Genomic DNA, 24,417 nt, shown 5'->3' with positions numbered 1-24,417 from the left:
TACAGCGTGCCCCATTCGTAGTCACCTGCTCCATCCGGCTGCTCCTTTTTACAGATCTAAATATTATGCTTCAGAAATTCGAAATTCTTAATAAATACTATTATTAAGCCCACCGCTATCATTCGTACATGTATGATTTTTTCTGTTTGTTCTGGTTTAGCCTCTGCCGTACTCCCAGTATCTGCAAATTACGCTACACACTCGCCTACACATACGGCCTTGGAAAAAACACCTAGTCCCCTATACAGTATCAAGTGCGGTGTACCTGTCTCTCTCTGTGTGTGTGCGCCTGTTTATTGTTTAATGATTTTTACCCTCACAGTGGACACTTCTGTGGAACGTACAATACCACGTTAACGGACACGTGGTGCGAAATCGACCGCCGGCAACCCTCCATGGCGCGTCCTATGGCCCTTCCGGACGAATGATCTACACTCTGCCAGTAGTTTGATTAAAAGGGGGTTGCAGTTGAACTCAAATGAGCCTCAAATGGACAGCACCAAAGGAAATTAATCTGCTTCCGGGAGAAACTATTCCGTGGCCTACTTGGCGTGTGGCTCCTTCCCCCCAAAGTCGACCCATTCGATGCATAGGTGTTGATAGTGTTTTGTGTCCGGAACCGAATTGAGATCACACCGTGATCGAGTTTAAACGAGAAGGACACCTTCTGGCCGGCGCCATTTGAATCGTTTCTTACTATTGCGAATACTGTCTGTGTGTGTCCGCGGCTTCATACAGGTATGTATTAATGTATTATGAGTGAAACTCTATAAAAAGGTTTATTTTGTAGTAAAATGTAGTTGCGCGTGTGTTTGTGTCCGTATGCGTTCTTGTGCGTAAAGGCCACCTCCTCGCAAGGCTGCCCTCTACCAATTTAATTTACACTAACCGAGCCATGCGGCCCGGGTCCGGCTCCGATCCATTTCTTGTGGTTTATAATACTTGATGATGCGTTGATGCGCCGTGATTTGAATGTTTCGTGAGTGTGTGTGTGTGTATGTATGTGTGTGTGTTAAGTATAATTGCACATGTGTTATACGCTATACACCGCCCGTCCGCCCGTCATGTCGCACTCGGTCTTCGCCGGGTCTGCAGCAGATTAGCATTAATTTGAACTAAGTGGCACTAGTGTACAGTACGGAGTTTTTGTAGTAGTTCGAGCGGTCCTGGAGCGGCCCCTTCACATCCCCTTCCACCGCCTGCTGGCGCGCCTTCCGTTCCAGCTCCAGCTCCTGGGCGAGTGATTCTGTCCGAACGAAGGGGAAACGTATTGTTAAACGCAAACAATCGTTGGCCGCAAAATGCGTCACAAAAGAAAGTCGTCGGGGTTCGATGTAGAAAAGAAAGCATGCAAAATTAGTTTCACCGGGTCCAGGGGGGATCAGGTCCTTCCGCGGGCACCCTCAGGCAAACCGCGGGTTCGGCAATTTTTTTCGGTGTGTCCTTTTTATAAATTTCCTCCCCGCCCAACCATCCCCTATGGCCATGAATTCTTTATATCCGAGTGGCGTGTGGCGGTGTCGACGGCGGAATGGAATCCGGAATGTGGTACGATTTTAAACGCTTCTGCGAGACGATTATCGCCTAGAGAATTAAACTGATTTGCTACATACACCCGCCACGGAGGAGGCCCCGGAGGGAGAGTCATTTTTCCTCTCCCCCACCAGGTCGTTCCGCCCCCGGGAACGGCGACATTGTGCGGAAAATCCTCTTGTAAATCCGAAATAAGCTCACCAAGGATTTTCGCCCGGTGCGCCCGGGACGGGCAGGTGATAGCGCAGAAACCGTGAAGGTGCCCCTTGGCAGTCACAAAAAGAAAAAGATGTGTCTCTCTGTGCTACTGGCCCGGGCCACGTGTATTAAGAAATTAAAAGTAGGGACAGAGCAAGCAAGTCGTCGGCAGCACCGTCAACACTCCGGGGCAACAGATAGCGATAAAAAAGAAACTAAGGCACACCGGGGCAAAAAAAAACACGCCGACCCTCGCCACCCCCCGGGTGAAGCATAATCCGGGCGGGGGGGGCCACACAATTCGCTGACGTGGACTGTAGCAGCCCAGCAAAAGTAAATGGATCATCCCGGAGCGGGCGCGCGCGTAGCGTGAAATTGAATCAACTTTTTGTTCCGTGTTTATGATGTCTCACTTGCCATATCATAGCCTGCTGCTGCTGCTGCTCCGTAGCCCCACCACCGCGCGGCCTACCGCCATCACCGCAATGTGAAAGGTTTGCATAAAACGTCAAAAATGAAAGAAAGTCCTCGGCCGCCTTTTCTTTCCGCCGGTGGCTCTGCCACACTTCAACGCCGTCGGGCCTCCCCTCTCGGGGCCCGGGATTAGCTATGCTACGCTCCTTACGGCACCTGCACGACGGCACCGTCGTCTTGGCATGTGATTTTCGGAGATTTTCAACTTATCCACGGAAAATAAAAAAGGATACACGCGCGGACGCGGGCGAAGCACTTAGAAATGCATGAATTTACTCGGTGCGTACACTCCGGGCCGGCTTTTCACTTCTTCCACGCCAGGGTTTCTCCCGGTTCCCTTTGACCTGCTTTCCACCCCCCGCCGTTAGCCACCCCTTAGGGAAAATTATTTGCCCGAAAGCGAGCCATTTTCGGCGAAAGCGATAGAGAGAGAGAGAGAGAAACCATAACCATTATCTGAATATAATAACGTTGGCCCCGGTGCCGAAGCCGGTGACCGAGAGAGAAGATGGGAATAAATTGGATTATGTTTATGAAAAACATTTAATACAAATACAAGTAGAGCCCGGGCCCGGAAAGTACCCGCGGAGAACCATTTATGGGGCCTACGCATTACGCGCCCAACAATGGCGGCTAGCGGAAGCGCCGGAGCCTTAGAAAAAGGGGGCCCCGAACACAGCAGAAAAGGCAGGAAACAGGAAACACCAATTTGCTTTTGTTTTACTTTTAATATATATTTAAATTTTTCATCGACTAAAAATGCTCATCGCTCACAATGCTTTTGCCAGCAATGGGCTGCCGGGTCCTCGAATGACAAACGAGACGGAACCGGGAGAGGACTTTCTTTTTTTACGTCCGGAAAAGTACGCACCAAACGCCCCCAAAGAAAAGCGATTAGTGTCCGGGGCGACGCTCCGGGCCACTTCACTCCGACGAGCAACCGTCGGAACCGAAGCGAAATAAAATAAATAGATTGATGTAAAATTGCAAAATGATTATGAAAATGGATCTAACTTCGTTACACGTCACGATTGACATCATTATTGCGTGCGCCGTCCCCGGGCACGGGCGACCGTCTTGGAATTGTCATGAAATGGGCCATTTGCCGTGCTCAACCCTCGGTTCGGTTTGGCCGACTGTTCGCAGCCAATTGCAGGCTTCACCGGTTTTCAATAGCGCTGATAATGCAATTTCGGCGGTGGTTTCATCTTCTTCTTCGCTCGCTCGCTCTCGGCTTCGTGCAACATTTGCATATCGAATGTCACATTACGCCCCACGCGGAGGGTACTTACCGGAGTAATTCTGCCAGAAGGCTCCGGTGGCCATGAGGTCGAGCCCGGGGTAGTTCCACGTTTTGCCGTCGCTAATTTGGGGCTGCGACTGAGGTGACACTTCCTGGCTTCCGGGCCGTGCCGGGCCGGCGACGAGCGTCGGCACCGGGCTGCCCTCCTTCGAGTAGCGCTCGGACGAGGATGCCCTCCGTTCGCGCTCGATCTCCCGGTGCCGGTCCGGCCGGTGTTGGTGGATCGCGTCCGGTTCCCCGAGGACACCGCCGCCGCCGCCGGCACCGCCCCCGATGCCGATCCGATCCCGATTACGATCCAACGGCTCTCGTTCACGTTCCTGTCCTTTATCACGTCCCGGGTGCCGGGCGTCCTTTTCGCGCTCCTTCTCCGCGTCCCGCTCGCGTTCCTTCTCGCGCTGCTGCTGTTCGCTACTTATGTTTTCTATTGTGCAAAAAAAACAAAACAACGGAACGAGGCCGAAACAAAGCAGCAGATAAGGAGACAGAACCACAAACCAAACCCAAGTCCTGGCTCGAGAGATTCTCAGCGCACCGCGTACCTGCTATGATCCGCAGCGCTTCGGCCGGCGCACCCGATGCCTTGATGATGTCCTCCAGCTGCACCCGCCGCTTGCGCTCCCCGTCGAGCCGCTCCTGGATCTGGATCCGCAATCGGCGCTCCTTCTTGAGCCGCTTCTGGTACAGGGCTGCGCCGAGATTACAGACAGAGGGTTACAATTTGATTAAGTCCCAAACTCCACAATTACGTGATTTATGATGCTAAATCGTTGACGAATTTCATCAATCATTTTTTGTTTTTTCTTTGGCTGCCACAAGGCGCGTTTGGCGGTCACCAGAAAAAAAAAACCACAGAACGTGTGGAGGGCCGCGGCGTATCGATTTCACACAAAACGTCTTCGGCCGGACTAATTTAGCGAACGGTCCTATAATCTCTAAACGAGATCTCTCGGTGGATAAACGCCCGGGCCCGGACCCGGGCAGAAGACACCCCGACAAGGGACGGCGCGAAAGAACGCAGCTTCGGGCCCGGGCCCGGACATGTATCGCGCCTCTCTCTCTCTGTGTGGAGTGCACTGGACGACGAGAGAGTCCTCTTGAGCCGCGCAGTCGAGCACCACTTACCTCGCAGTCGCTTTTCGTCGGCCAACTGACGTTCGAAGGAGTCCTTCACCTCCCGTTCGCGGATGACGTCCATCTTCAGCTCGGCTGCGGTCGGCGGCACGGCGGGGCGAGTTTCGGAAACGGAAAAATATATGCATTTTATGTGAGTGAAATATAATTAAAATCCTCCCCGAAAAATGACGGCCGCCAAGATCGTCGTTGCCCATTTTCCCTGGAAAACTCCGAAGCCCCGAAGGCTGTACGATTGCGCCGGGCAATTCGTCTCTCTCTCGTCGCCCATCCATCAATATGCTTTTATGGTATGGGTTCTGAAAATCAAATTCAAACACTAATCGGAATATCATATCGATCATCACCCGGACTCGATCCACCGGCCGGGGAGAGCGTTCCGTAAGGCCGGTCCAAAGCATAATCGAAAAGGGGGCAAAGGGGCCAAGAAAAAAACTGCCGTCCGCCCGAACCGAAATGATAGGTTAATTCACGTAAACATTGCTTTTTACGAATAACACACCCGGGCAAAGATCATTATTACCGTGTGTCCGATCCTGGCCGAGGCTGAGGCTAAGGCCGAGACGGGGGCCTGGCACCCTGGAGGATGCGAATAAAAATAATAAATTGATGAAAATTTCCGAAACAACCACTTATACGTGCAACATGTCCGCGCGGCCACGGCCATGGCCATTCTAAGACCGACACCGATCGGTCGGTCGGTTGGCCGGATTCCGAAACCGTATGGAAAAGTGCACACAGGGCCGGGCACAAGTGGAATTGAAATCAAACATGTAAAGAGCCGGACAGAGAGAGGCAAGCGCTCGGAATGCGTTTCCTCGAAAACCGGGCTGCGCCGAGAATGTGGCCCCGGTCCACGGGAAGGCGCAAAATCGATAACAATTATCTTTAATTATGGACCTGCAAAGTGAAATCGTTTATCTACATTCATATTAATGCAGACGGACAGACGGGACGAGAACGGCATCCCGGGCATCATGGACGTCAGGACGCCAGGACGACGACGTAATCAACGGATTGATGGGGCCCCGCGTTCCCGAAATGGGGGAGCCCCGCGAATCATTTTTCGGTGTGTCCGTTTGTCTGTTTTGGGGTCGATTTCCAGAAGTGATAGAAGTGACGGAGGGATCGCCCGACCGCCGCCGAAGGGGATTGCCCGAGAGAGATCAATCGATCGATAAGTCCGCGGATTTGTCCCGGGTCTCTCGCTCGGCTTACCTTTTTCGTACGACGTTTGCCGTTCCTGCTGGCGGGCATTGTCGGCGGCCACCTTCAGCAGACCCTGGATGTTCCGCAGTAGCGTCTCCGTGGACGAGATGATGGTCGGGTCCTGGCCGGGCGGGACACCACCGACCGCGACGGCCGCTAGACTGGAGTAGTTCAACGCCTGCGCCCGGCTCTCGAGGTCCTGCGGCCCACCGACACCACCCGGGCCGGACACCGGCACCGGTGAGCTAATGTCTCTCTCACAGTCGCTGATATCTGTCCGGTGGGGGGAGAGCAAGAATTAGCAATGGAGGTGAGGGACGAAAGGTCCACCGGACGGCACATACCTTCGTCCTTCTCGTTCGGCTCTTCCGTGTCCGATATGTTGGCTTCGCTCATGTTTTCGTCCTCCTCGTGCACGGACGGTTCCGGTGAAATCGGGTTGCTCCGTTCACTCAGCGCCACGCTGCTCGCTGCCCCACCGACGCAACCGGCCCCGCCACCCGCGTGGTGGTCGGTGACCGACGACTTGGACAGGTTCAGTGCCGGGCTCTGCCCGTTCGGCGATTCGGCCAGCGGTGGACCTACGGAGGAGGAGGACCCCCGGTTCCCGGTGAGCGGTGGCTTCGGGAAAATGTCGGGCGAAAGAGTAGTCGGTCGTACACTTACCGCTGCCCTGGGAGCTCAGATCGCGCGGCTTGTGGTCCACGCCCGGTGTCCTGTCATCACCCCGCTCCTCGCGCAGTCTGCGGACGGGAGAGAAAAAAGGGGGGCCCTTAAATTATACTCTGCAACTGCAACAACAGCAACTGCTCCGGTCCGAGACGCAGCAGCAACAGCAAAAGAGACACATTCAGTTCGTCCGTCCGTCCGTCGATGCGTCCGTCCATGCGTTTTGATGTTTATCGCGTCACCCGAAAGGGCAACAAGGGGTGAGGGTCCGAAAGATGGGGTCGCACTACCGCACTACCACTACTCACCGTTCGAGGTGCTTCACGATATCCTCGTACGCGGCTCTGCAATTTGCCCAAATACCGGAGTGAGACCTGTGGATGAGCAACCGGGGACTGGGTTCAACGGGCTTTTTGACGCGCCGGGGCGCTACGGGGCGAGAGCTAAATACGACACAACGCACCTTGCGATCGCCTCCATGCCCGGGATGTTCTGGCCCTTGATGATGGACCCGTCCGGCCGCGGGATGCCGTGCGGGTTGACGACGCCCGGGCTCATCAGCGGGTGGTGGCCGGCGCCCGGGTGCGGATTCATCTGCATGAACGGTATGTGGTTCAGGTGCGTCGGCGGTGCATTGTACCCGTTCGCCAGCAGGGGTGACTTGTCTAGCCGCGGCAGGTCTGCAGGAATGGGGAGACGGGAAAAAACGGGGCCAACCAGGACCATTTAATAAAATGTGCACACACCGCGCCCAAATCCCAAGCCGCGGCGCTCGCTCGCTAAACCGCGGATCGCGCGCGGATGCCCCGGACACACATTCTGCACGGCTCGGATCTGCGCTCTCCTCCTTTCTGCTCTCCATATTCCATGTATAATCATTTTAAACGGTTCCAGCTGTTATTTATTATTACGTGCTTCCTTTTGCCCTGCATCTGCAGCGCGGATCGCATCGCTTTCTTTCGCTTTCGCGCGCTGCACCAAGAGGTGTGTGTGTGCGCGGCCTCTAAACCGCCCGGACGCGGGATCCATATGAGTCCGATCGCTGTCCGGCCACTGCCACGGAATGCGTGCGATTGATGTGTGTCTGCCCTGGCCCCTCCGCGCACCCAAATCTATTAACATAAATATTTTGCACCACCACACCATCTAAAAGAATAGGTGATCGAAAAGGACGACGACGACGGCCATGCCTCATCGCACGGATAATTATTACGGGGATTTTTGTTTTCGTTTTTCCAACCCCCACTCCCCGGAGCTCGGGACACGATAAAAACGACTCTTTTTTTTTGATTATGCAAATTATAAGTATACCACGCATAAATAAAATATATGCGTACCGATCACTGACGGGGTCTCAACATCCCGCATCACTTTGGGCGCTTTCGGGGCCAGGCACATATTTCACAAACTGTGAGTCGCTCCGTCTGACAAGACCAGACAATGTTGTGGGGCAGGCAAACAGTTGGCCTAAAGGCCAGGACCGCACAGGGCAGACCGGGCAGCGGCCATTATCAATCGCTGATGCATTCGAACTACGACATACATAATTCATTAATGCACTGTTATTACACACTCTTTCAAAGCGAGCGAACGATTTCTTTGCCTTCGACAGTTGTGAATTTTTTGGGTTGCGAAAATCGAGGCCCTTTTTGTGTTAATAGTATGTTCCCGTAAGCTGCTCTAATCGATTTCATTTCAGCGGTTCCCATATCGTTCCCCTGCAAACGCTACTGGGACCAGCTCCTCCTAATCCTGTATCCAGAGCACCGCATAATCCTTCCGATTCTGGCCGTTCAAGTTATTCCAATTTGAGTATAGTGCATTTGGACTCACTCTTGGTTCTTCTGCACTCCATTTTGGTTGCTATCCAGATTTTCCAGTCTGAAGGGAGCCCTATTGCCTTCGACATAATGATTTCAAACGAAGAGCGCCTATTCTATTATGAACTGGTTTATTACGATGATGATTACGATCTCCGATGCATAAACACAACGATCGGCTTATGCATTTGTAATTGGAAAATTGGAATATTGGAAAATAATCACATTCGAATAAGCGCATACATTCTATCGGGTTGTTTTCCGCATTCCGTTTGCATCATTGTGTGCTATATCTATTGTTTTATCCATAACGATAAGGATTATGTTTCATTATGCTGCATCACTAGGCTAGTGTTTGCACAGCAAACCCCTCTTTGTGGTATATGCATTCTAATTCATATTCAAAAACCAATTGAATTCAACCCTTCAGACCGATCGTTATGCTCCTGAAAATACTCGTTAAAAACATAAATTTTCCCATAAAATAGGCGCTCAACAGTAATTTTGAACAGGGTTTGAAATAGGAAGATTTTTAAACGTATTGATAGCGTATCGTATCGGTATTTTTCAACAACAAAGTAGTCTTTGAGACTACTCACGGTTTGATGCTTTCGAAATTCGAAATAGAATTCGAAAGACATAATCGGCGTAAATAATGGCAATCGGATGCTAAATTCTGACCGTTTTTTTATAATATGTTAAAGTATGATATGTTAAATAATTGTACACATATAATAAATAATCATTGCCTCAGCCTATCCCATACGAGGCAAATTGCGAGGGCTATGCGCTTCCCGATGGGCAGTAAGATAAATGTACATGTATAGTTCCGGGGCAGGTCCTGCTGGGAGCGTCGGTGTATCTCCCGCAGCATTATTATCAAGGGTGACTTACCGCTTAGATGCCCATTCTCGTACACGAACTCTCCGTTGTCCAGGCGGTGCTTCTTCAGCTGCGCGTGATGCGGCATGTGGGACGCTGGCATGGAAAGTCCTACCGGACCTCGCTTCGGTGGCCGTCCAGGTCTGGAACTGTGCGATAGCAGAGAGTTACTGGAGTTAAGACTGGGAGTTTGTTAGTAAGAAATTTGGCGGTGGTTTTTATGCGCTTATTTGGTCAGCCTCGTCAGTAGTTAGGTAGTAGGCCGTGCCGTCTCGCATCCTAGACTTGCCAAGGCACAGGCGTTAACGACAGTGCCGACTATCGCACATGCACATCGGCCACACAGAAATCCCCGGCCACGGCACCATCGATGCGGTGCCTGGCAAAATAAATCTCAAAACTTCGCCGAACCACGCAGATGCGCTCCGGATACGGAGCTCTAGGCCGGGCCGGGCGGAGTGATGTACACATTCTGGCATGCCGACCCCCCCCGTCCTCGGCGATTTCGGGCGCCTCCAACGCCCGGTTTGTGGTTTGCGGAACCGCTTTTTTCAGTTTGCGCAAGTTTAAATTAAAAAAGACCGGTGTTTCTCGCTTCCTCGCATGAGCATTCGTGAAACGGGCATTAAGAAGCGGGAGCCTTCTTTCTCTAAAACAGCGGGACCACTAACATCCGGGAACGATTTATGATTTCGAGGAGTGCGCGGAGTGTGCGGTCCTCGTTTGCGCCGTGCCATGCCACCAGTGATGGAACGGGGAACGGGAACGGGGCGCTAGTGTTGCCGTTGGCCGAGAGCCTGGCAAGTACTTGTAATTGTAGGTTGAAAATTGATTTATGCATTTTATTATCTTTATTTTTATTACACAGATTGCCTTCCGATGCCTTTCTTTCTTCGGCCGGGTTGGCCAAGACGAAGAAAAGTCCAGGCCTGGGGTACCGGGACCGGGACCGGGAGTTCCCCCGGCCAGAGTCGGGGCATTATCCGTAACTTATCGTATTGCGAAGAATGCGCTCACTCCAGTGATAGTCGTGATTTATATCGCGAGGTTTCAGTAAAATAATAATTATATTTTCTACAAATTAATTTTCGAGCATAAATTTTCCATTACACTCCCTCTCGGTAGCTCCCCCACAGGCCCCTCGCGCCCTCGCGCCCTCGCGAAGCCGAGCACAGATCGATGTTGCCAAATGGAAGCCAAATGTAAACGAATTAAACATACTTTTGCTCCGATAAGATCGCGCTAATGACGTGCGGCGTACGAACCGTCGGTCCCGTCGGCCCAGAAGTTTGGCGAAGAAGGCAGGCGAAGGCCTCTCCCGTCAAATGGTGGCTAGCGAGCCGGAACCCAGCCGAAGCCCGGCTGAGTATCCCTTTGATGGTGGCAGGATTTTTCTCATTTCACCGCTGCTGTGGGCGTATGTGAGAGGTAAGCCGGTAAACCTATAACCCGACGCGGTCGACGAAGGTTTGCCCCGGACGATGATGCAGCAGAATGCCGGAGCACCGAAGTCTTGCTTCTCTAATTGAGAGATCAATCACCGTCATTATAGAAATCTGGCGGAGGAATCTCTTACCCGGTGCCTGTCGTGTTTGAGGTGACATGTTTAATGCGTACCAAATCAAAACAATTACGGTACACTGTACAATAGACTTTCGTTGCGCAGCACAATCGTAAACAATGATGTCAATTAAATAAATCCTCGTCCGATGAAAGATGGCCCATTTCAAAGGAGCTACCAGATCGTTTGGGTGAGTTCGAGACGAAATAGATAGCAAGGTCCATAAACTATGCTAATAATTGCATAGCTTTCAAGTTCAACTGTTTTATCGCCCATCGCAACATTTTTGTGGATTAAACATCTTGGAATAATGTTGAAAACTATGTTCCAATTTATATGTCCTTATGCATAAATCAACCGAATAAGTCCGGGATAAGATTTAGCAGTTCCCCAGCAAGTTGAGCCAGTGCCATCAGAATGAGGCTTCTTGCGCGAAGGGGTAAACCTTAAGATAGTTTTATGTTTTAGAACCAATAAACAGTGCGTATGGGGGAGAAATACCGTAGACTTTCAACGCTAATTAAGACAAAAACATAATAATCATAAAACATAAAAGAACCGTTTCCTTCAGCTTTTTAAGCCAGGAAATTTAATTTTTAAGCTTTTCATTCATTTCCGATTTTTATTTGAAGCCAATTGTAATCGACAATCGGTCGGTATGTTGAGCCTTTCAATAAAAGAAATTTAACAAAAGGAATCAAACATTTAAACAAAGAATAATATTAACTTTCACAAAGGATTCGCTTTCGATAGATTCGCGATGAAGTTATGGCCATAAAGTTCTATTTCCCCCTGAGGCAGAATGTTAGCAAAGTACGGGCGTGTGTCTTTGAGCTTCGTCGCGCGCGCACAAGTGGTGCAGAGATACCGAGGGAAGTTGTGCTGCAACCGAGGGAATGGCAACTTCTCCCGGGATTTTGTTGCCAACCACAAAATATGCCACTGTCGAATGGATGATTCCCATGCGCTGCGCTGCCATACTCCGCCGGGGGGACAACCTCGGCGGCGGTGCAACCATCAAAGTGTGTGCTTGAGAGTGTAAAATTCCTCCCGGAGTCCTAGCTGGGCTCCACCGTCAAGGTGCGGAATGCACACTTCGTGTCGGTGCATAAGTGTGGCAGGATACCTACACACACGGACCCGCAATACAGTAGGCGCCTCCGAAGAAGCCAGGCCCCCTGGTTGCACTCTCGTCCTTGCTTGTTCTGTTTCCCCGGGTTAATGTTTCTGACTCTCTGACTCTCTAGTTCTAGCGGCACTACAATTAGAGGCACACAATCACACACACACACACACACACTTTCGGAAGGCATACCTCTCAGGTGGCTTTATGGACAAGCATCTGAAAGTAAAAAAAGAAAAATCATCCATTCATTGAGTGAAGTTGTTAGGCAAACTAGCTAAGGGAGTTGTGTGTTGGTTGTTTTGGGGATGGTAAATGGTGGTCATACAATTGGTCATACGGATACGGAAAAACAATCAGATCAGGCAGAGAGAGAGAGAGAGAAGGGGAACGCAACACACAGTCACATATATCATATAAACACACATAACATTCCGAAAAAACAACAAAAGCTGAACAGAGAACGCAGGCAAAGGTTACAGGCACATCACACGAAACGAATGCGCACATCACGCAACTGGGACCGAGGGCGATGTTATGCTGTACTTTGCTACAAAAACATAATAACACGAACACGGGCGCTACAACGGGCACAGCGCACGCACGCACGCACGCACGCACGCTGGTTGATTATTAGGATCATAAATGCATATCAATTGCTATCGGCTCGCCGGCTGCCGTAATCCGCTCCGAAAGCTTTGGCGACGCCAAGAAGAAGCCAACCGAAGCCGGGGCCCTACGCCGGGTGGAAGGTGTAAAACCACAAAGCGGGCGGCGTAGGCTGTGGTTGTTGCGTAGAAACGGAGCCGCTTTCCCAGGGCAGAGCGCGCAGAGCGTGCCGGTGACAGCACGATGCGATGCGGTGGATCCTTGGCCGCGCCGGTCGTCCTTTTGCTGGCGGTGCCGTCGCTGGTGGTGTCGGTCCAAGTCGGCGTCGCTTAGCCCTGCTGTCAGTGAGTAGCAGCAGCCCTCCGCTCCGTTGCGGGCCCCTTTTCTTCCCTTTCGCGTCCTGTTCTTTGGCTCGTGTTCGCCAAACAGGTTATGTGGCCGGGCCCGGGACACCAATCCCGGGCTGTTGCTTTTGTTGCCTCAATATCAATTCGCAATAAAACACGCCGAAATCGCCGGCCGAGGGGGAACCAGCCAGACACCAGGATGTTAAACGATTCTTTGTCAGGTTCGGCGCCTTCCCCGTGATTTCGGTTTCCACCCCTCCCGGTCTCAGGCGCCCGTTGCCGGTGTGTTTTGCGGAGTCTCTCCCTAATAGAATTAGCTACTAATGTCCCGGCGGGACGGAGAAAAGTCCTGCCGAAACACACAAGTCACACACTGTGGTGAATGGTAACATCAAAAGCCATCATACGAATCGCCAGACAATCGCCTAGCCCCCCGGTTTTTGGGCCATGTTACGGCCACGGCACACTCGAACGAATTCTAGTGCCACCCGGCGATAGTGGTCCGGGTTCCTTCCGGTTGGTCGTGCACTTTCGCGACACATTACTACCGCAGCTCGGCTCGGCCTGGCCGGGGGAATTAAAGCCCCGCTAGACACGCTACGAAAATTTGATCGTTCTGCGTCCCTTAATGAACGGCCTCACGCGGGGCCTCGGTAACAACCCGGTTTCACGTTGCACATTTTATCGCCCGCTTGCCGGCCAAACTACGAGCAACATGCGCAACGACCAACAATGTTTATGTACGTACACGGGCCGGGGGCCCTTGGAGTTATTATGAATAATTTCATTCCATATCAATTGGGAAACAAATTTCTACCACCAATCCTGCTGCTGCCGGTGCGGCTACCTGACGTGCCGGGCGGCCACTTCGAATTACACTCTCTCGGAATGGTGCGAATGTAATGAGAGTTTCATGCATTCAATCATAAATCTAAAGCACAAGCAGGCGAAAGAAAAAAGGCACACTGCGATCCGCACTCGAAACACTGCAACCCGTCGTTGCGTCGTCGTCGTCGTCATCGTCGTCAAGCCACTGTTTTTCCGTATCCGTTCTCCGGTCATAATCGCCTTGCGATTCTTGCGCTCGCGTTCATCCCCGGATTTTAAGAATAAATTACTCCGCTGACCAATTATGCAAAAAGAAACCTCCAGCGGGAAACTAGAGCGGCCCTATCAACACCACACCCGGGCACACTGCGGGGGGGCCTGGGGGATGGTAGAGACAAAGTGCATGTAAATGTTCGTCCCTGGGGCGCCATCAGCCCCCATGTTTTTAATGTTTTTTTGCATTCTTTCAACACCACCACGAGACGGTGATGCATGTTTGGGCCGGAATTAGTTCGTCTGCTGGGGAGCTATAGATATATAAAATAGATATCACCCTTATTAGGCAACATATCAAACTTTTGCAGTGACTGCGAAGAAAATTTCCATTTCCATGGCCATGGGTTGGTCTTCGGCAAGCGTACTAGACAAGTGGGTCCCGTAAGGTTCCGAAATCGGATCGTTGTTTCGCAGTAACGAGTAGCGATATCTATGCGGGATTTTTATCGTTCAAGAATTGGACGATGATCAATTTCGTAAACTAAAGCCGACTTCGAGCAGAGGCAGAGTTTAATGCAAAAGAATGGAAAATAATTCGAATCCACAGATCGCAATGCAATTCAACATCGAAGAAGAAGAGTCTGTACGAGAGTAAAAGCAAAGGTTTCTTCGAAACAACATGGTTATTATTATTTTATTTTTTATTATTATTAGAACCGATAATATTAAACATCAACTTAAAGGTTTGCTCTTAAGTTCTTAAGTCGCCTTTGGCATAGAAACCGTTTAATCGGTGCAGCGAGACGGATGATCTACGAACGAGCCACAAAACTACAAGGTTGTTGGTGGTCCAGATAGTGAACAGAATAACATGTCGTTAATTTTGGCAACAGAATATGGTTAGATATTTTTATATATATTTGTTTGCTCTAGAAGGATCGAATACTGGATTGTTCATTAAATTCGGAGCCTCGATAACAACGGGGTGCTCCTTTTGTACAAGCCATTTAGTATCGACGTGTCACAGTATTTTTACAACGGAAAAAATCTAGTATCCTGCAGTGATTGAATTTTTATTTTTGGAAGATTTGAAAGGACATTTTTGAACGAATGATGAAAGTGTAAAAGGACTCTTCGCCTTCAATTAATACATTAAAAGGGAGGTTTCTGAATTTAAACGTGGTCGTACACGCCTTCAAGGCGATCCACGTCAAAAACGTCCAAAAACAGACACAACACCTGAAATCGTAGAAAAAATACACAATATCGTATTGGAAAGTCGTCGAATGACTGAACGAAATTTAGTATAAGGCCAAGCCATCTCATTGAGCAATATAACCAATATTTTGACTGAAGTATTGGGTTTCAGAAAGCTGTTTGCAGAATGGTTGCCGCATTCTCTAAAAATGGAACAAAAACGCATTCGAATGCAACTTTCTTCGCAACATTTAGAGTGTTTTCAATAGGATAAAGTGGATTTTGTGCATCGAATCGTCACTGTGGATGAGACTTGCGTCTATCACTGTGATCCTGAATCAAAACAAGTGGCTAAACAGTGGTGTGAACCTGGTTTTTCGGTTCCGAAACGAGCTCGTGTCCAGAAATCGCCCAAAACGGTGTAAGCATTAGTTTTTTGGGATGCGAATGGAATGTTGTTAGAGGATTACTTGCAAACCGATAAAACAATAAATTTTGATTACTGTTGTAACCTTTTGGACCAATTGAAAGAGAAAATTCGTGAAAAAAACCGATCCGGTTTAAAGAAGAAAAACATCCTTTTTCATCAGGGCAATGCATCAGAAGAGCATTTAAAAATCATAAAATACTCTAGACCATCAACTGATGACTTCATAACAGCTGCGGAAGCGTATTTTTTCACCAGTTTTTCACTTCAGGGATGGAATTTATAAATTGGAGTCTCCTTGGAACAAGTGTGTTTTTCTTATCGAGGCTCCGAATTTATGCTCCGAATTTTTATCAGTAAATTATGCTTGCGTTTAAATAGTCTCGCCGCCACGTGACCGTGGCACTGTTTCGTGAAAAGAAAAAATTTTAAAGAACATAGGGACATTTAACCAAAAAAAGGGCTATCATGCAACGGCATCTCGTGGATCACAAGACTCCTCAATATAGCAATACAGAATGAGTGCGTAACGGTTCGATCGCGGAACTTTCTTCTCGCCCTGGTGGCTATTCCGATAATTCACACTCATCCCCGGGAGAGGGGTGAAGCGCCAAACCGAAGAACGCCATTCGGCGGTGGCGCTCTAAATGACCCTCTTTACACCTTCCCAGTACAGTTCCCAGCGGGGGGTTAATATTTTCGTTTACGTTGCCTGTCTTCCCGCGAGGCGGGAGTTTACGCCACATCAAACGGAGCCACAAGGAGCAGGAATCGAATGTTTCCAATTTTCCGTTTCGCACGGTTCACGGTGCTGCTGCTGCACGGTGCCTGCTGCTGCTGTATTCAAATTCTCCTCGGCATTCATCCAAACACTGGGGCCGCACAATGTATCACACATTACGACCAGAAGGGTAGACACTAACGATGCGCCCGCGGCCTGGGCGGCCCGGGCGGGTGGCGGCCGGGGGTGGCGACTCCGGCGGCAATTAACTATCCATCGACGCCATCGACAGACACACAAAAACATCCATTACGATCCGCCGTGTTCGAACATCATTAAAATAACGCATTCCCCGGCGCATGCAGGCTTGGAAAAGGGGCTTAGGAGTCGTCGGTGGACTCAAACTCACTGATTACCATTTCTTGCCTGCGATTTAATTACAATCCGAACCTTTTAAATTAACTGGAACTAATGCCTAAATTCGAAACGAAGATTTCAATCAGCACTGTTATTGCGCGCACACAAGAACACCCGTTTTTGCCCTTTTAGACTCTCCCCACTCTCTCTCTGTCGGGCTCCTCTAGCCACTGATTTACGACTCTGACAGTAGTCGTAATTTAGGACCGATCGCTGCCGATCGCCGCCGCTGCCGCCGCTGCCGCCGCTGCCGCCGCTGCCGCCGCTGCCGCCGCTGTTCATTACAGTGTCGATTCAGAGGAAAATCCATCAATCATATCTGCGCGTTTCTTAACGCGCAGGTTAACGATAATTACACAATGTATGCCCAGCGCGGCCAACGCTGGAGATGAGCCACATCGAATGGAGTGTATGGAGGGATCTCGCATCTTCCCCGGTTCCCGTGAGGGCTTCTGTCTGCTCGGGTGCCACCTAAATCGCACCGAAGAACAAAACGCCACTTCCTGCGTCCTCGTCGGGACTCCTCTCGATCGATCAAACCAGAGCACCGGAGCAACTATATACGCTCAGTATCAGTTACCGGGCGAGCCCGGGATTGGATTGAAATTACACTTCAGCCCGAGTAGAGCCGCCGCCCCGAGGGGTTCACGCTCTATAACGGCCCCGCCGCCTCCCTCCCCAACGCCGCCTCATGGCCACCAACGCCCATTGTGATCGGTCGCTATCGGCGATCCGTTGATCATCTTCCTTATCGTGCCAGTGACGCTGATTGCTGACGACACACACACACAATCATGGGCGGGGGGCGAAATAGGAATTACAAGTATTTGGCCAGAGAACATTGTTGGCCAGCCCATTGCCAACATTCCCGAGCATCCCCGGGTTCCCCCGGTTCATCGAAATCCAATCTTCTCCGGCGGCGGCGGACGACGGACGGTGCGGTGGTGCATTAGAGGGACCGCTGTCATAACCACACAAAAACTATTTTGTGGGTTTGAAAATCGGTTCCCAAACCACTCGATGGCAACGGCGCTTGGCAACTGTTTCCTTTTTCCCTCCTAAACACGAACCCCGGATCGGCGCGGTGCGGCAACCGGTTCGGAGCAATGGCTTCCTGCCGGGCATAAACAAGGGATTAAAAGATAGGAAGATTTTGCGCTTCAATGAGTTTTGAGCCTCCATAGTAATTTGATGTTGGTGGGTTTTTTTTTTGTTTGGTGCCCGCCGTTCGTCCTGTAAACGCTCACGGCAAACGACAGATGCATCTCGTGAAAGTACTGCCGCTGCGGAGGGCTGCCTCTGGCCACAGCACAAAAAAGACGAAAGTTTAATTGCCAATAACCGTTTGTAGAGCGGGCCGCGGGCGCGAAAAAAAGCGGAATGTTCGGGCGCCTGAGGTTTAATAGCGGACATATCGGAGCGGCCCATCCAGATCCCGATGGCATCTAAGTAGGCAGTGAGTGCGTTGGTTTGTGGTGGCATTAGACCGGGGAAATGACAATGCCAGGACACAGATCTGAAGGGGGTAAATACGGCAATTCTACAGCAACACAACACACAGATGCAGATGCATGCAGAGTAAACACACAACAAACAAATACGACCAAACAAAGAACTACAACACATACGATGCAGTGCAAGGACACGCTTATCCCACGCAACAATTGATTGCTCTCTCCCCCGACGTGTATATATATGCGTGTACATCAGAGTATAGCCCCAAAGCCCCAAAGCACTCACCTAGCCGTGGTGCAATCCCGGTACAGCACGTCGAAGTCCTTGCAGGACAGCAGCTTGCAGCGGTTGACGCCGGGTTGGATGGCACCGAGCCCACGCAGTATCCGGACCTGCTCGACGTTGCAAACGAGCGGCACAATGTCGAGCCGCTTCAACTTGGTGTACACGGTGTGCAGACCCCCGACCAGGTGCTTCAGGAACAGTTCGAACGCCTGCGGAAGACACAGCATCGTTTCGCCCTGGATCATGAACGCGGCCACCTTCTGGCCCCGGTAATCGACCAGCTTGCACTCGTTGGCCGTCGGATCGGAGCTGGAGATCGGCGGGGGACTGTTGTACGATCGGGGCGGCACGTGATGGTGCGCCGCGGCCATCAGATCGAGCGGGCTGGCGTGGTGCATGAACGAGTTTAGCAGCCCCAGACCATGTGGCGGGATGTGCGACAGGTTCTGGGCCATCCCGCGGGGGCCCATCCCCACGACCATCCCCATGCTGGTCGGTGTGGACACGTGCGGTGGGCTGAGCGGGTGGCCACCGGTCAGGTGGCCCATCATCTGGGCCCCGGCACTCAGCGGACTAGTCGAAAGGCCGCGTCCGGGGCCAGTGTGATTGTTCAGGGCGCTGCTCCCGTTGCTGCCGTTGTTGCCGTTGTTGTTGCTGGGGGTGGCAGTACTACTGCTGCTCCCGTGACTATTGTGCACCGGGCTGACCGGGGTCGGTGTACGCGTTTTGTCCTGCTGATGAGGATGCTGCTGCTGCTGTTGGTGGTGGAGCGGGTGCTGGTGGTGGTGCTGGTGGTGCTGATGATGCAGATGGCCACCGCCGTTGTGCGGAATCGGCGGCGACACATTGCCGCCACCCCGGCCGCCCCGGGAATCGTTCGACGATGCGATACTGTGATCACTGGCCGTCGAGGCCGTATCCATCGCGGAATCCATCATTCTCACCAGCGATCACTGCTCACTGCACTGACACTGCTCACTGATCTCGAATCTCTTCTGATCGCGCACACACACACGCACACGCACACACTTTTGCGCCCCAACTAGGAGCCACCGGAACTAGGATCTTCCGACGAGCGTCATCTTCGATCGATATTGTTTTCACTTTGTACTCACTCAAAAAACAGACCGGCTGACAGCTCACTGATCACTTGACGGACACCTCACTCACCTCACGAAAAGTACCTTCACACCGCGCGCGCGATCCGCGATTCCTGAACGCAACTGCACCTGAGAACCGATCGCCCCACTCGGAACGGGGCCGTTAATTCCCGTTCTCTGTTATCTGGTTCACTTCTCACACACCGTGCCCTTCCACACTCCAACGCGCGGAACGCCCGACGACGAGCGCAATCGGCAACAACCAAGCGACTGATTGCCGTCCGCGGCGCCCGGATTTTATTTCCCGAGAAGCAAGCACCACACAACAGTCACAATCGGCACACGGCAATCGGCAACCAACGACGACGACTCGACTCCGGATCCGGATCCGAATCCGGATTCCCAATGCTGTCTCTCTCCTCGGCCGGAGTACCGTGTGTGCAGCAGGACTGCTGCCGCACGCTCGTTACGACTGTATTCTATAATCGGATTGCTTATGCTGGCTGCTGCTGTTGCTGCCACCGAAAGGCCACTCCGAGTGATACACACGCCCGTCCGTCCGTCCGTGTGCCCGAAGAGCGAGCGAGAAACGGCGGCGACCCCCTGGTGCACGGGCCGCAGTCACAACGAATAATAAATAACAGTTTAAAAATATATATTAAAGAACGAATCACTTAATCGGGCACGGCATTGAAATGAAACAAAAATAGGTGGGCTGTGTTTTCATTTCAACTGTATTTTCAATTCCAATTCAACTCGCCAACTTCTGTAGCTGTGTTTCCATTACCCACACACAGACACACGCGCACACGTGTACTGTCAATACATATGTACAGCACATTTCCTAGCGGGCGCACTAACACACACATCCTGGGGGGTGATGGAAGCGCGAAAGAGTACGCACCAGGGTGCAGGGAAACGGCAGTCGCAGAGGTGCGAGCAGGACGACAAATCGGAGCCGAACGAACCACGAACCTAGCCGAACACATCCACACTCACAAAGCATGGCCCCGAAGGAAATGATATGTATTCGTTCGATTGCTACTGTTGCTTACTGACGATGTCGCTGCTTCCAGATCACGCAGATGATGATGGTGATGATGATGATGATGGGGCGGTTGGTGGGGGCTGGGGGGCAACACACGGCAAGGGTCCCGCCGCCGTTTCGTTTACTATTCGAATTGGCGCACAACAAACGGAGGATATATTTTATTTGTGCCCTCAGTTCAGCCCCCCATGTGGCCCCCTTCCCTTCCTGTCCCCTCCCCCCATCAGGTGGTTCTGTAAATGTTGGGGCGAAAGAATTGTTGTTAAATGTTTCCCGCCGTCATTCGTGTGCGTGTGCCTGTGTGTGCGCTCGCTCTGTGTGTGAGTGTAAATAAAAACATAACGACGACTCCTCGGGGGGGCGGAGCATACGCTAAGACACACCTACCGCGCACAACGGACGGAAAATGTTCCCGGGTTCCGAAAATCCGAATCCGAATCCGAAAAATTATTATCGGCAAACGAACGAACCCGGCAAAAATAGTTCGCAATCGCCATTGTGCACCTCTCGCGATGTGTGCATATTTAATGTTTATTTTACATTTATTACATTCCCAGTGCCCGCGATCTGGAACTCGCTCGGGAACCCCGGGGGAAAAGATCGGGCTTCCCACAGACGGCTTCCCGGACACTATTTGCCACTTTACCGTGTGCATCTATCCGTTCGGTTTACACGATGAAAAATAAAATGAAACACCAGTCCACGCGCAATCGGCCATCTACCGATGGAGCCTGCTGCAGGCCCTTTCTTTATGTATCTACATGTGAATGTATATAAACACAACCGGCCATAATCGGCCGAGCAACACCCGGAGCAGCAATGATGGTGCGCGAAGAGCGACGATTTCAGTCAACAAAATGTCAAAATTACAAAAGTATCGCGTAATTGCTACAAAACGGTTCCCGGGATCTCTGTCCCGAGAAAGCCATCGCGCCCCCCGCAGCCAACACGCGATCCGCGGCCGTGGCGTGTCCTTCGGATTCGCTGTTTGATTAACGCTGCGAATTCGGCGATCGGTTTGCGCGATCAGTTATCAGCAAAAGCAAAACGGAAATTATACATCCGAGAAATCATACAGCGTAAAACGTATGTTTCGACGGAGCGACACAGAGATTGGCCCACCAAATAACGCACTGCTAATGATGCGTGTGTTTGATTCACTTACGACCCGCACAAGGGGGCTATAATTTGCCCAGTTTGGCTCCTAAATGCCTTAGGAATGGTGCCCATTTTGTGAATGTGATTCGAAACGTTTCGAAACGTTTAATCGATTGCAAATTAACATAGTTTGGCCGTAAGGATTGTTCACAAACGGTCACCAAATTTGGGATTGATCATTTCGAAAAGCGAACGAGCGAAATGTGATCGTTGGTGACGAGGCCGTGCCCAAAAAAACATGCAGAGGCTTTTTAAAGGATTTGGGCAAAGGAAAGGTGAACAAACGATTTTAAAAACGTTAAAGGCCGAGCTTAAAAAGGGCCCTGAATTAATTGTAAATAATGTTCGTCTCGTGCTATTTTATATGATCTCACAAAAAAATATGAATTTATAGAGCAATAAATTCGAAGTCTAAAGTTACTATTTTAGAAAATGAAACGCCTACTGAGCATCAACAATGAAGACAATATGAAAATTGGGTTGCTGAGCAACAGGCCACAAATGCTAATTTTTGCAGCAAAATTGCCGCATCGGGCACTGAAAACTCTCCATCGATTGAAAAGAGGCCGGTATATAAGCTAGTCTAAAAAGAAATTCATTATTTTTGCGTGTTTGCGTCAAAATTATATTTAACATACTTTCAATGGTCCGATTTATGTCAAACATGCAACGTTTTGTTGGAAAATGTGTTGCCTTTTTAAAGGTAACCTTCAGAACGCCTGTCTCATAAAAGTCTTGGTCGTTATTGGCGAAACATTCTAGCAATCTTTTCTCACAATCGCATCGCTTGGTGCTAGGTCCGGACTATACGATGGATGCATTAAAACATCCCAACCAAGCTCCCGGACTGTCTGGCGAGTCACTAAAAACGTGTTTGTTGTCCTGGTGGAACACAAAACCTCTTCCGTTGGCTGATTCTGGCCGTTTCTGGTCAATTGCTAGCTTCGAACAGTGCAATTGTTGACAGTAGAGATCTGAATTTAGTGTTTGGCTACACGGAAGCAACTCATAATAAACAGTTCCTTTCAAGTCCCACCCTATACCCAGTAGAACCTTCCTAGCCGCCCTAGTCCTGGTTTGATCACCGGTTAAGCTGCTTCACCACGCTTAGACCACGATCATTTTCACACAGTATTGTCGTATTTATCCCATTTCTCATCCCCAGTACCCATCCGTTAAAGAAATGGGTCGATTTCGTTCCATTTGGCCACAACTTTGTAGATGGAAATTCGAGCCATCATGTTTTTGGTGTCAATTGATGAGGCGCCCAAACATCGAGCTTCTTTGTGAATCCAGCTTTGCGCAAATGACTTAAAACTGTTTGATGGTTAATCTTGAGCTCCTGGCCGATGCTTTGATTATTTCTGTGATTTTATCGACGTTTTCGATAACGGGTTTGTCTGTGCGAGGTGCATCTTTAACCTAAAAAATAACCGAAACGTTTCAACGAAACCAAAATTACACGTAGCTATCTGTTACAGTATCGGGAGTTAAGGCTAGGATCCCGAGCCATATGAACGATATTGTACTGATATTGATAACTAATTGTTCATGTGCATTTTAAAGTTCTTTGTGAAACTAGAAAATAAATAACTCTGTATTTGTTCCGGCTGAATATCTTTTCCCCAAAACTTCACCTAAAAGTGGCAACCCGTGTGCCCGGTGCACAAAATACCGCTCGCAATTTAAATCCATCACTTTGTTTAATAGGCGCTCCCGCCGGACCCACTGGCCGGGCCGGAGCAGTAATGTTATTTATGCGCAGCGAAAAACCACGGGAAAAAAAGAAGATCCCATAATGAAACCCCAACTCGATTATGTTTAGCCTCAATTTTGTGTCATCGCGCTTTTAAGAAGTCTTAATTTATCCAATTTTCATTTCGCGGGTCGCCCGCTCGCTGCCCCTCTCTCCGGACCGTGATTGAAACGTTTGCGATTGCGCATAAAAAAACCGGAGTGCCGTAAAGTGAAGCTGGTGCGAATCCGTGGACCGCGGACCGCGCGCGCCACCAACCGACCGAGGGGCGCCCACCAAGTGTAACAGGATATCTGTATCTGATATCTGGGTGCATTTGCAACCTCATCGTGTCGTGTGGCCCGCGTGTGATAAATGTTATTTCAAAATGCTTTTGTCAATACTCATTCCCCAGGTCGCCGCCACCGCCACCGCCGCCACCACCGCGGCCACCATCAAGGGCCATAAAAGCCAAAAATGTGAAATGTCATTCTCGATTCTCGGTTTTCTTCACCATTTTTTGGGAGCCGGGGCAGAAAAATAATAGAAAAGGGTGCGCGCGTGAACGATTTCCCATTTTCCGATCACCTTCCCGCGTGGCCCGTCACGGTCTCTTGATGGCCTACAGGATTGCCCGTTTTTTTCTTCTTTCTGCGCCGTTTGGCGTTGCCGTTGTCCTGCCCTTTGTTGTGTGTCACCGTCGCCACCGATATTTATCAAACCATTGCGCTGGCTGGCTGGCTGGCGGGTAAAATGTCGCAATATTCATATTTCCCGCCGATGCCGATGCCGTTCGATGGCTTTTCAGCGCTTCAGCGCTTTCTTCGGCTCTCGGCTCCCTTTCGGCCCTCGGCTGAAACATAAATTTAATATCGCTTTTCGTATGTCACCACCGTAATGATGGAACCGTTATCCGTTTTACCATTATCCTTTCACACGGCACCGAGCGAGCGGCTTCTTGGCCGGCA

The 24,417-nt window shown here is 50.6% G+C and overlaps 1 protein-coding gene across 1 annotated transcript; it reads right to left on the bottom strand.

The window, feature by feature from the left end:
- Positions 1-1,115: 1,115 nt before the first annotated feature.
- LOC128274674 (dachshund homolog 2) lies at positions 1,116-19,343 on the bottom strand. Its single transcript, XM_053012943.1, has 12 exons — positions 18,409-19,343; positions 12,099-12,125; positions 9,235-9,365; positions 6,984-7,200; positions 6,829-6,864; positions 6,518-6,594; positions 6,196-6,432; positions 5,861-6,124; positions 4,634-4,717; positions 4,051-4,197; positions 3,498-3,932; positions 1,116-1,246 (listed from the first exon to the last, which is right to left on the bottom strand). The coding sequence occupies exons 1-12, from the start codon at positions 19,341-19,343 to the stop codon at positions 1,116-1,118; spliced, it is 2,721 nt and encodes a 906-aa protein (XP_052868903.1).
- Between the last annotated feature and the right edge of the window lie 5,074 nt (positions 19,344-24,417).

The sequence above is a fragment of the Anopheles cruzii genome, chromosome 3, assembly GCF_943734635.1.
Source record: "Anopheles cruzii chromosome 3, idAnoCruzAS_RS32_06, whole genome shotgun sequence".
NCBI classification, from domain to species: Eukaryota; Metazoa; Arthropoda; class Insecta; order Diptera; family Culicidae; genus Anopheles; species Anopheles cruzii.
This window is presented reverse-complemented; position numbering and strand designations above follow the sequence as displayed.